The sequence below is a fragment of the Chlamydotis macqueenii genome, chromosome Z (assembly GCF_036417535.1).
Source record: "Chlamydotis macqueenii isolate bChlMac1 chromosome Z, bChlMac1.mat, whole genome shotgun sequence".
Lineage (NCBI taxonomy): Eukaryota > Metazoa > Chordata > Aves > Otidiformes > Otididae > Chlamydotis > Chlamydotis macqueenii.
Window position 1 is genome coordinate 63,571,039 of NC_141593.1, and position 12,329 is coordinate 63,583,367.

Sequence of the window (12,329 nt, forward strand, 5' to 3'; positions counted from 1 at the left end):
ATTGAATGAAAGGATCGTCATACCTTTGAGAGAATATGGACTAGCATACTAGAATATGGATTTAGCAGATTATTTGATAATTTGAACAGAGCTAAGCACGTTGCCAGTGTTTGGCAAGTAACAATAAATGGTAATTTAAAATTGCATTTATGCTTTCTTTTCATTTCTACACATTTTAAAGCTGAAAAGGAATCGCTAAACATTAAAGCAATTCTTGACTCAATTGATTGACTGAACTGAAATCCTGGTACTGGACACTGTCTCATTTTCAAATGAACACCAAAAAGACAAATAAAGCACTTAAAGCTCAAAAGACGAAACAGCAAAGTATGAGAAATAACTGTACTCAGTGTGTCCTATTAACACTGTCTTTATTTCCTTTTTACAAAAAATAGAAATAACAACAGACAAAACATACACAAAAAAATCAATGCTTTTGCCTTGGTCTCACTGAGGAGCTGAGCAGGCAGAGTCCTGGCTGACACTTCGACAGTATATGCCATTGACAAAGGGAAATAGAGATATATGACAATATATCCATGCAAGACACAAATTACAAAATGTGTTCTGTGGCCCAACAAACATTTTGGAGGTTGCCTGTGTCATAACAATTTTCAAATTGTTATTTTTGCTCACCCATGCCTTTACACTGCACAGCTTACAAACAAGTTACATATACACATATATCATAAAAAAGTTTTGTATATGGTCTAACTGCTACAAATTAAGGCATCCTAACAGCTGCTGTTTTGCTGGTGTGGCATATGTCTCATGTTAGTGTTTCAAAAGGGTATATTTCAGGTATTTCAAACAAAGTGAGACATCATGAGATGTGGTTTAGAGGAAGAATTCCTGCAGCTCTGGATCTTCAATACTCTCTCGACTGTCGGATTTCCAGCTTTTCCTGCTGATGTCATCATGCCTGGAGAGAAAAAGAAGAACATTACTCATGGTAACACTAACAATATAGAGATATTTGCCTTGTGTTTGTTTATCTTGTTTTATTCCATCTGCAAGTATTGAACTCTCAATTAATCATAGAATCATAGGGTTATAGAATGGTTAGGGTTGGAAGGGACCTTCAAAGGTCATCTAGTCCAACCCCCCTGCAAGGAGCAGGGACATCCCTGACTAGGTCAGGTTGCTCAGAGCCTCATCCAGCCTGGCCTTGAACGTTTCCAGGGATGGGGCCTCCACCACCTTTAATCCTTCTCTCTGGTCATATTTCTCTAGACATGTACTACACAAAATACTTTTTAATACTTTGGAGTCTTACTGACTTTCTTATCACTTCTATTCTGAAATCAAAACTGGAAAACAATGGGATGATGAGGAGCTTTTAAGTAGTGGCATTAATTAGTACACTGTCATAATGTTCTGGTAATAATGGACAGAATGTCCAAAAATTCGTCATCCTTTAGGGAAAAGTACCATAGTGATAAAAAGATCCACTACAACAAACATTAGACACATCCTGTTTGTTTCTGACTCTACCTGTGAGGGAACCATCTAGTCCCCATTAAAAATCATCAGAGAGAAATAAACACTTTAAGAAGGTGATTCATTGGCCTTACATTATGTGTCTGCTTAAGCAGAAGATGGTGGCAAAGCCCACAGGAGAAATGGCAAGCAGTAATTCTCTTTCTGACACAGGGCTTATGTATCTTTTAACATTGTAATTTCAGTAAAATCTCAAGTCAAATAATTAAGATTTCATTAGGTACATAGATAAGGATAATTTCTCTATAGTGTGTCTTTATTTCCAAACTAGGTAAACTTAAATTAAAAAAAAAATTTGAAAATCTATCTATGGTGTATGAGACTGATATGATAGCTTGCCAATCAAAGTAGAAAAATTAAACACTAAATATTTGTAACATTCAGTTTCTTCACTTCCTTTCATATATCCTTGTTCTGAAACTCCAGAATATTCCTCCTCTCTCAATCAACCTTCCACCTGAAGGATTTTTGATTAAGCATCCAGCCCATAGCAACTTTCAAACATGGTAAAAGGCCCATGTTTAGTTATTACTGCTGAACAGTAAAAATCCTACAATTAAGACTTGGCTGGTTTGTTGCTGCAAAGGATAGACACTAGCAAGAGGTTAAAAACCCACAGCAAAGCACAAGGTATAAAATGTTTGCCTTAAACCCACATATTTGTGAGCCTGATTCTTGTAAACCAGGATGGGTTTATTCCAGCCTACAATCATCACAAAGAACCAAATACCTCCAAGAGACTGATACTTAGGAGGGTTAGATAACCTTGTGGTTACTTTGGGATTTAACAAAAGCCGACTTCCTTAGGGACCACAGTTGTGGATCCTAGTAAGAGGGCATGAGGGATAATTTTATTTTAAAATTCCCTCATTCATCTAAATTACTGTTGCCACATACCAAAAGCAAGAGCAAAAGACATAGAATTGAGCTAAAAGAAGTAGAATTTGTAGGACTGGGTTTGAGGAGGTAAAAGATGAGCACGTAACTTTTTTCCCATAACTACTTTTTAGCACTTAAATGCATTGCTGTTATCAACTATATGTTTAGCATTAACCATGCAGCTTCATTAAAGGATGTTTTCCAAGGCTAAGATGATTTGCCTCAATTAACTACTGCATTAGCCTGGACTTGCGGTGCTGAAAGACCCTGTCGGTGAGACCCCATGAGGAGGCTCTCTTGGCATGCCGCAGACCCCATTTCGCAGCTCCACAGTTGCATGGTGACCTTGAAGAGGATCACTTTCAGCTAATGCAGATGTCTCTAGGTGACAATACTGAACAGACATGCCTTTTACAACTGTGCCTGCTGGCCAATTATTACCAATATTACTAATTATTAATTACTAACAAAATTTCTAAAATCTTCCGTTGCCTGTGTCACAGAAATACTAAACATCCCCTCAGGCACCAGGCACAGATGCATGATCATAACAGTTCACAATAGAACAAATGCAAATTTTCTGAGACAAGGCCTAAATTACTTTCATATTGATTTTATACTGTAATAGTTTGAATCGTAACTATTTTATTAGATTTATAGATAAGCAACCTTTTTCTAGAGTACATATTTGAAGGTATAATTTATCCAGGACTAGGTCAGGCAGTGGGATATCTGTTAGGTTGGATCCACTGACTATTTTAGAAGCATGCCCGGTTTACTACCTGACAGAAACCTGATGGTAGATTCTCCTGATTGCCCCTGACGTATGAAGCAATTTTTACTGTTGATAGCTGCAGCTAATACAGGGTTTTTTATTGATACTGTGAGTTACTGCTTACTTTAATGTACTGCAGATCTCAGATGATTTAAAGTGTGGAAAAGAATCGTTCATTGGCACACATGTAAGATGGAAAAAACTACAAGCCTTTGCTTGGAGTTGTAATATGCAAGAAACTAGCTAATCCTTCCAAAAGGGGAAAAAATATCCCAGCCCATTCTGCACATCCGAAATTTATTCTAGGGCCTTACGAAAAATAGGGTGTATCAAATTTTAAAAGGACACTAGAAGACATAATACAATCCTCAACTGTTAAGCTGTAGCTAATTTGAAAAAGTAAACTACAAAGCCTTGATGTACTTGGGTATTCTGAATGAAAAAATAAATCAAACAAAATAAACAGAAACTGAAGAAAAGGAAGCTGGAAACTGGTGAACAGAAATGTCATCTGACTGAAGGCAGATTTTGTATAATGACTTCAGATTTCAGAAGACACTAATAAAATCCTATTTATAAGGGTCTAGAGTTAAAACGGGTTTGGGATTGTGTCCAGAAATATAACCCCCCAATATAACAATCTACAAAGTTTTAAACCACCAAAGACCGCACTGTTTTCTAGAAAGGTTATTTTGCAAAATAGCACTGAAGTGGTAATTACACAGTCTCCCCAGACCATCCAGGAAAAATTCAGACACTTTCCTGGGGCTTGAAGTGCATGGGATGGTGATGTTCTACTATTTAAATTTCACAGGCTACAAGGCAGCATGCAGTGGACTAACGACAGGCACCCATTTTGCCATTCAAAAATCACAACACATACTAAAAGGCATCACGAAGTCTGGCTTAGAAGCTCTGAGAGCCTTCAGGTCTGCATTCTTATTTCTGAAAAGCATAATGCATCTTCCATTCTTACATGATTTTTGGAAATCTCAGGCCACAGACTCCAGCACAAAATTTGCCAACTTCTGTCCTAATCCATGGGTACAGCATTAGACTCAATCTCTGCCCTTAGTGCACTCTGCTCTGTGTTTCCTACTCTGGTTTTCCATGTACCCACTGCCACGGGGCCAGCTTCAGAACATGGTGCCTGGATCAGCCATGCCTGCAGGAATAGCCAGGAGTTCAGGGCCATCCTTCACCCTCCCAGGAGGTGACTCTGCAGCTCCCCAGCAGCCGCCTGTCCTTCCCTGTCTCTTGCTGCTTCTGGGGAAATGCCATGCTGCCACGTATTTCTCACACAAGGGCATTTACACCAGGCAATACCGAATTACAACAACTGGCTACATCTGGGAGATGGCTCTAACGTAAGGATGAGATTAATGTTTTTGTATTACTCCATGGTCTGGACAGGCAGCTGGGTGTTTTGACTGAAGGTTGCCTGCTGATGGTCCCTCAAACTGCTGCTGTGCGGTCAGTTTTCTGCACTGGAATTTCCCTCTTTGTTTTCAGGAGAGAATGAAACATCTTGGAAACCTCACAATTCTGTTTCTGGTTTCACATACACTGTGGAATGACTTTAGAACAAGACTCCCATGTCCATAGCGAAAACTGAGTTTTTAAGTATGGGAAGGTCCTGGCATTAGAAAACAAGTGAACAAAAGAAATTTATTAGACATTTAGAAAAGAGTAACTTGTAAGTAATTTAGGCTCCCTAACTCCTGAATGACTAATTTATAATTTTTCCAAAAGTATCTTCCAATGTGTAATTTTGGTGTGAATAGCTATCATTTCCAGGCCTAATAAATAATAATAATAATAATAAAATTATCAACACAAGAATTTGTGAGTGTTAAGAGTTGAATAAAAATGACAAGTAATTTTTACAAAGCATTGGCTTATAAAATAAACACACATTTTGTGAAATGTTGTTTTTTTCCCACAGATCTTTATGGACCTTGAGGGACTGGTCTCTATCTGCTTGAATAGTCCTGATGGAACATGTCTACATTAAGGAGTTTGAACACAGTCAACGTTATCAGACTTTTAAAAACCAGATTTAACTTCAAAGTCTGAGGGAGAATAAGAAAAATGTGTGAAAACAGGAGAGCAGTAGACTTAAAGGACAGCATTCTGTGTCATGTTCTTTGTACTCTCCATTTAGAAATAAACTATGGTCTTTTTGCTCTCCTCATGAGAGGAAATTTAATTTCCATTCTCATCTGGTACTTGACTTTCATTCAACAGAGGCTCAACACTCAGCCAACGTGCGTTACACTCCCTGGCGGATTTACAAGCATGAAAATGATTCTATGATTCTAAAACTTTCTATACTTGCTTGGAACTGAAATCCTGTAGCCAGTTCAATGATGACATCAGCAGAAATCTATCATAAATTTCTGCTTTTCTAGGAATTTAGATGTTAATCTGTTCATCTATTTCCCTTCTTGTGCATCCATCAATTCCAGTATTCCATTTATGAATAATGTTAGCAAACACATGCAATTTGAGAAAACAAAGTAACAGAGATGCATCACCATGCATAAGCACATACCAAGGATAGTTACCCCAAAGTTCTTCATTCAATGTGCTAGAGGAAAGACTGGTGTAGCTGAAGTAAGGACCCTAAGGAAGTATAACATCATATCAGTTAAAAACATGCACTGAGCTTACCACATGCATTACATGGAAGTCAAACATGCAGTCAAATAGCCGCAATAACATTTTAACAGATTTCTTTTTGAGTTAGTAACTGAGGTTAAATCTGTTACCTCTTAGAGATGCGTGCTGTGGTCCTTTGGGCTGGTATGAAAATGTATTCTTTCCATAATTTTGATGCTGGCAACAGTGACATGCAAACATAGCCTTTTCACAGACAACATGCATTTTACAGTGCAAGCGTCAATACTGTTAGAATTACCTTATCCAACTCTTCAAATCTCTTAGGGAACTATGAAAACTGCTCACGACCTTGCACTCTATCAGAACATCTTTGAAGACAGACTGTCTTTTCCTCTGTCCATTATAAAATCTGAATAACTCTTCTGAAAAAAATTTCTGTTGTGTTATGAAAATACATCTATGCTAAATTGGCTGTTCAATCAGATGGTGCATGTCTTTAAAGGCTCAAATGAGTAGTTCATACTGTGACTCTGAGCAAACTTTAATAAACACAGACCCGCTTCAATTTAGCCTATTAGGTCTCCTTTGAATTTTTAATTTCATTTCACATTCTGCTATAGCTCTACTGTTCTAGCACTACCCACTAGTATGGACTGCTCACTGTTTCCCTGTTCTCTTCCCACTGTTTCTTTTCCACATTCATTTTGCTTCCTCTATGCCTAAGATTTTCCTGTTTTTCTCCCATTAGCTTGTCATACTTTTTACAGTATATAATTCACTATTCCTCCTTCTCCTCTTGGCCTGCTTTATGTTCTTTTTTTCATCTTGAAATCATTCTTTTATCTCATGTCTTTCCATCCACCCCTTCCATCTCACCCTGTCTTTCACAGAGGGTTAAATCACCTACCATTCCCTCTCACTTAACTCTTTTTTGTGTCTCCAGATGCTTGCACTTTCTCCTCTCCACTCCACAAACATATTACACTTGCAGTATTTCCTCCTTCTGTCTCTTTCTTTCAATACCTTTTCCTTTCTCTTGGAAGACACATTTGTTCAAAGTATTTTCTCCTCTCTTTTGAACATGAGAGCCAGCCTCCTAACTGGAGACACCCTTCTTTCCGCTGGGATCTCAGAAAGGGAACTCTGTTGACTGCAGAGAGGGGATGATCTGGATCCAGGACATTTTGCTACAGACCAACCATATGCTCTGACACAAGAAGACTGTGTGCTGTCAGGAGAGGGTGGGCAAAGAAGGCTGTGTACTGACAGCTTCAATACCTAGGGGATGGCTGTAGCTCCCGCAGGAGCAGGAAGGACCATTTCTACTATTTTCCTCTTTATATTCTACCACTTATTCTTATCCTGTTGGCCTCATCAGTCTTGGCTATAGGACAGGACTGGGCTAGACCTTCAGATATTTACTCCCCAGAAACCCATGGACCCAAGCATGCCATTCTCATTGTATGACTTGTCACTCAGAGCAACGTCAAACATCATTTCCAGGTGAATCACGTCTCTGTGGAAAGCTTTCAACATAGAACATGTGAACCATGTGCAGTTCGAGTACAGACTCTGTACACAAACAATACTTGCCACTCCTTGGAAAAGCCTTCCAAATTTAAAACAGTGGATGGGCTTTCTACAGGTCAAATAGTATTTGTGTGCACCTATTTGCTACAGAAGGGCAGGAAGAAAATGTTCTCAAACTTATTAATTACTTAAAGAGACAAGAGAAAAAAAATGCCCTTCCTCCTTTCAGTGAACTCACTGGCTTGTTTCTTCCTTTTGTGAGGGCTGCTGGATTTCCCTTGCTGTCTGCTGTCTTCCTTCCTAATGAGGTAAAAGGCAGCGTCGATGAGGTTTTGATGAGGTTTGCTGTTTGACAGTTGTTGTTATTATTTTGGTTGCCACTCAGCGTCTCCATTATGGACCGAAAGGTCCCAAAAGGTCTTTTCAGCTGGTCCCCTGCTGGCTCCCCAGAGTTAGGTGGAGCCCGCACGAGTCCTTTGCCCCGGTCTTTGTCCTTTTCCTCATTTAGTTCCGACTCTGCCAGCTCCACCTGCACCACAGGCTCCTCAAAAGTTACTCGGAGTTTCAAATTTTGGGAGGTTCTGCGCTTTGAAGATGGAGACTTGAGAGCACTCTTAGGGCTGGTGGCAACCTTTTGAGCAGTGGCACTGTCCGTGCTGGACGAAGAGTTGTCTCCACAAAACTGGCTCTGAGGTACAGCACCAGCCTGATGAGGGGCTTCATTATCTGGATCGCTGCTCTCTGAAGTAGGGGAAGGGCTGTGGCCATCCACGGATTTGGAGACCCTCATACCAAAAGGGAAGCGGCGCCCTGCTGCTGAAGTGTGTTTCTTAATCATCAGGTGCAAACTTTCTGTGCTCTCAACACTCTCTACTATGGGCTGAGGCCTTGGTTTGTCAGTTCTTTTCACAGGGGTGTTCTTGTGGTCCTCACAATTAGCTGAGTCTGTGTCAGACTCGCTGAGTGACCTCTGCATCAGTTGCCTCAGCCTGGCTAACTTCAGCTCTCTTTTCTCTGGCAAAATCTTCTTCACGTTCTTGGAGGACGCATGAGCATCCTGAAATTCCAAAGTCAACTTTTCCTGCATACAGACGTTTTCAGAGATTTCCTTCCCCAACAATTGGCGTAAGATTTTATCTGAGTCCTCATCTTTTATCTTGGCTCGAGTGCGACTAGAAGTTCCCAAACTGCCAAGAATCTGAATCCCATCTTGGGTGTTCAATTTGCTTTTTGGTGGAGACAATTCATCTGCTTCAGATGGTTTCCACTGGGGTTTGCCAGAAGCAGGAGATGATGGCGAGCTTAAAGAAAAAAGAGGAGGAAATACCACAGTCAAATTAATTCACATATAAAATGTAAAACTGCCATTTCCAGTGTACGTGTCTGCCTCAGCTTATTGTTGCTGATCCTCTTCATTGCTGCTCACATGGAATTAATTACTGTGATGCCACAGCAAAGACTACACAGAGAAGGATGTAACCCTGCTTCCTAATTAGGGTTTGAGTCTCTTCACTTTCTTTTACAAAGAAAATTCCTTAAAATAAAAACTTAGAATGGTTATTTCAATGCCAAAGATTACTTTCTGAGGAAAACTTCAGAGAAACTACTGTTTCCTATTTGTGAGCTGACATGTTTTAAAAAGAGAAAAAACTTTGCAAGGCCAAATGCCTACTATCCAAGTCACATCGTAATACAAAAGTAGCTTATTCTAAATACTGCAAAAGTATCCGCTCTCGGCATAGCAATGACTTCATAAATCCAAACTTCATCTGGTATTAATAATAGCCACATAAGACCTCATAAAAAGTCAGGGCCATTTGCACTCAAGACCTTTTCAGATATGAAATACTGAAAAGCATGAGAAAGGTGACATGAATTTATTTCAATACTATTAGAATAATAAATTAAATTTAGAACTCCAAATATTATATAGTGAGGAAACAGCAATTTCTAGTAAGTCTGATTTTCAAAGAATGTAAATTACAGAGACCAGTTCTTTCACTGTGACATATGCCAGAGCTCATAATACTCCATTCTTATTTTAAACCACTTTTCCTCTAAGCAAGAGTAAAGTGACAAAATTAAGGTTAGTGTGAGGCAGTGAATTAAAAAAAATTATTTGGTTTTTTTTTTGCAAGCAACTTCTCCTCTGATTACTCCATGTTCTCATAACGTACAAAATTCACATGCCCATACTAGCCATCTAATTTTGAATTAATTTTCCGCTTTTTCTCCTGAGGCAAACTGAAACAGACACTGAAGAATATGCATGTATCTACAATAGAGATTTCTAGTAAAAGGGATAGGTTCTCTTAGATCTGCTGCTGGCTCCTTGGATGATGATAATATCCACAAGAGAGTTCTAGCTGGAAGGAAAAGTAGTAGCCAATTATGCAATAAAATTTTAAATAATAAAGTATCATTTTCAGACTTGCTCACTTAACTAAAAAGATGTTGAAACCTACCCTTTTACAGGAATAACGAATGATGAGGTATCTGCTCTCACCTGATCTCATCTGATACTGAAAGTAAAACAGTCCTAGTGCTCACCAGTACTCAGATGTGAGACCACTTGGAAAGACTGGTTAGCAAAAATCAGAGAAACCAAATGAGCTGGAAGACAGCGTTTGGTCCCACTGTCCCTGTTGAGCTGGCAGACAGGGAAGACAAAGAACATGATTATAAAGAAAAGGACAAAATTCTTTCCAGTGTGGTTTTCACCCCTTTGCTAGCTGAAGTTCCTTTACACAAATGCATGTCCAATCCTAATGTCTGTTATCTACTTCTGTAACTATTTGCACTTGTCTGAAACACTGACACATGAAATTCAGGGATATGAAGCACTAGTCTAGAAAAGTGCTTGAGATTCTGTGAGAATGAAAAAAAAGCAGTCACTGATCCTACAAGTTCACACCCGAAGCTCAGACCATCAATGCCTGCAGAAGCTTTTATGCTGGCATTATATTTTAATATCTATGTAGCTCCCTAACAAGTGTGAAACAAGGAGAAGCACTGTGTATGTCTTCCAGAGAGGATACTGAACTAGAAAGCAATGATAAACCGAGTCCTATTTGCATGTGAGTTACTTAATTCCTTTCAAAGTCTTCTTCAGATTGCTATCAGAGAGAAGTCGTGTGCTTGCTTGACTTCCATGCATCACACTGGAAGTCTATGGCAGAAGTCAGACAGATATGTTAGCCAGCTCCAGATCCAGTCCTCTGCCTTTACTTTCCTTCTCTCTAATGTTACTCAGTTTGTGTCTATTTCTGGGACTTTGACAGGATATGTAAACAATACATAAAATTCATTGAGTTTTGACTTTTTATACAAGCTACTGCAGGCAAAAGATTTAATGAGTGTAAGGAGTCTTATTAATTTGAAAGCAGGTTTTCTTGGTAACTGGCTTTCTGAATTACTGCTGGCAGTAATGTATGGTGGACCACCACAAGGTCAAACTTTACAACCTTCCTAGGGGTTTCTAGGATCCTCTGCTATTCATCTAATAGAAATATATTCTATTCCACTGTAAATCTGATTTTTCACTCTGTTGGGAAACACAGACTATTAATTTCATACTCAAAATTTCCAATATTTATACAACATTACACACTGTCAAATTCTAGAAGCTCAGCATCTAGCCCACAAAGTAAAAAAACACGTTTACTTTACAGAACACATCTACTATTTAGACAGGTCACAGCTTCTCCTGACAATCCATATATCAGGAAACTGTGCAAATCCAGGCTGCAGCACAATTCCAGTCACCTTACCTAGGGGATGTGGGCAGTGACTTGCCCTCTGATCGCTGGGTTTCTAAAAGCTGCTGGAGTTGGTTCTGTAACGTCACACGTTCTACTGTCTGCCTGCAAGAAAATGTAAGATTGTTTACCTTGAATTGTAAAACTGTCAGCATTAGTAAGCCACAGGATAACTGATACTACCTGTTCAACTTTGTATTCAAAAAAGAAGTCCTCTTCACCTATACTTTACATAGTGAATAAAAAGAGAAATTATAAATAATAGCATAAACAGGGAGCTTGTACTTGTTTCTTCATCCCTGTGGACATTTTGTGGTCACTGTACAAGACCAACTGAGAGATGCTTACATGTCAGATATTATTTATTGTACTTCATATAAGGACAAGTGTGGGATCATAAGCAGCAGTTCAGTGGAACTGAGTGACTCATAGAAAATAATCATCCAGAAAGAAAAATATGGCAAAGTAAGCATAGGGCCACTTGGTTCTTACTTGTTTGTGTCAAGGGAAAGAAAAGGGACAGACCAAGAAGTCACTTCCTACATTTGGTGGAAGGTTTTTACTTAGCTGAATGATAGCTCAGACAACTGCTCTCTCCTTTTCTGTCTGCAACTGAACTCAGAGCAGAGCCTTCTCCCACTGGGAAGGGCTAGTCCCACCTTCTTCAGCTGCAGGATGGAGCTAGGTATAACCTCTGTGTATTCAGGGGAGTAGGAAAAACCACATCTGATTGCTGCCCAACCTTAAGAAAGGTCCTACTTGTGCTCTGCACTCAAAATGAAGGAAAACAAATGAAGGAAATTCTACAAAAATGAAGGAATAGATCAATTTGCCACAAAAAGTTCTTCTCCCTCTTCCTGCTCCCACCCAATTTAGACCTTCCATTCTAACATCAAAACATCCCTTTAGCTTGTCGACCACTACAGATAACTTCCAATCATGTTTAATGACCTGTAAGTTCCAGTGCCTCTAAACACTGTACAGACATGGGGAAATACTAGAAAACAAGAGTTACAGCTTTTTGTTACCATACATATGCTGTCACCCTGAACAGAACTGATACATTTGGTTTCATTCCCTAGTCCTGATCAAATGACCATGTGAAAATGACTTTTAATCTGCTTCTCCCAGGCTCTGCCTCTGTAGAAGTAATATGTTTTTAGTACTTCTATTCTTATTGGATCTGCAGAACTAATACAGTTCTCCGCCAGTGAGCTGGACTCTTTCCTAGCTCACATGCCATCAGCAGAAGAGTTAGTTGAGTT

General features: G+C 39.2%; 1 protein-coding gene across 2 annotated transcripts in view; it reads right to left on the reverse strand.

Moving 5' to 3' along the window:
- Positions 1–354: 354 nt before the first annotated feature.
- SNCAIP (synuclein alpha interacting protein) overlaps positions 355–12,329 on the reverse strand; it is a 94,587-nt gene continuing 82,612 nt past the window's right edge. The window contains exons 9-12 of one of the 2 annotated variants that reach the window (XM_086770311.1): positions 11,077–11,169; positions 7,545–8,607; positions 5,709–5,779; positions 355–922 (exon numbers count right to left, since the gene is read on the reverse strand). In XM_086770311.1, the coding sequence (XP_086626437.1) occupies positions 838–922; positions 5,709–5,779; positions 7,545–8,607; positions 11,077–11,169 (1,312 nt within the window). In that variant the 3' untranslated portion in view covers positions 355–837. The remainder of the gene's footprint in view (positions 923–5,708; positions 5,780–7,544; positions 8,608–11,076; positions 11,170–12,329) is intronic. The other variant, XM_086770312.1, reaches the window with a different exon arrangement.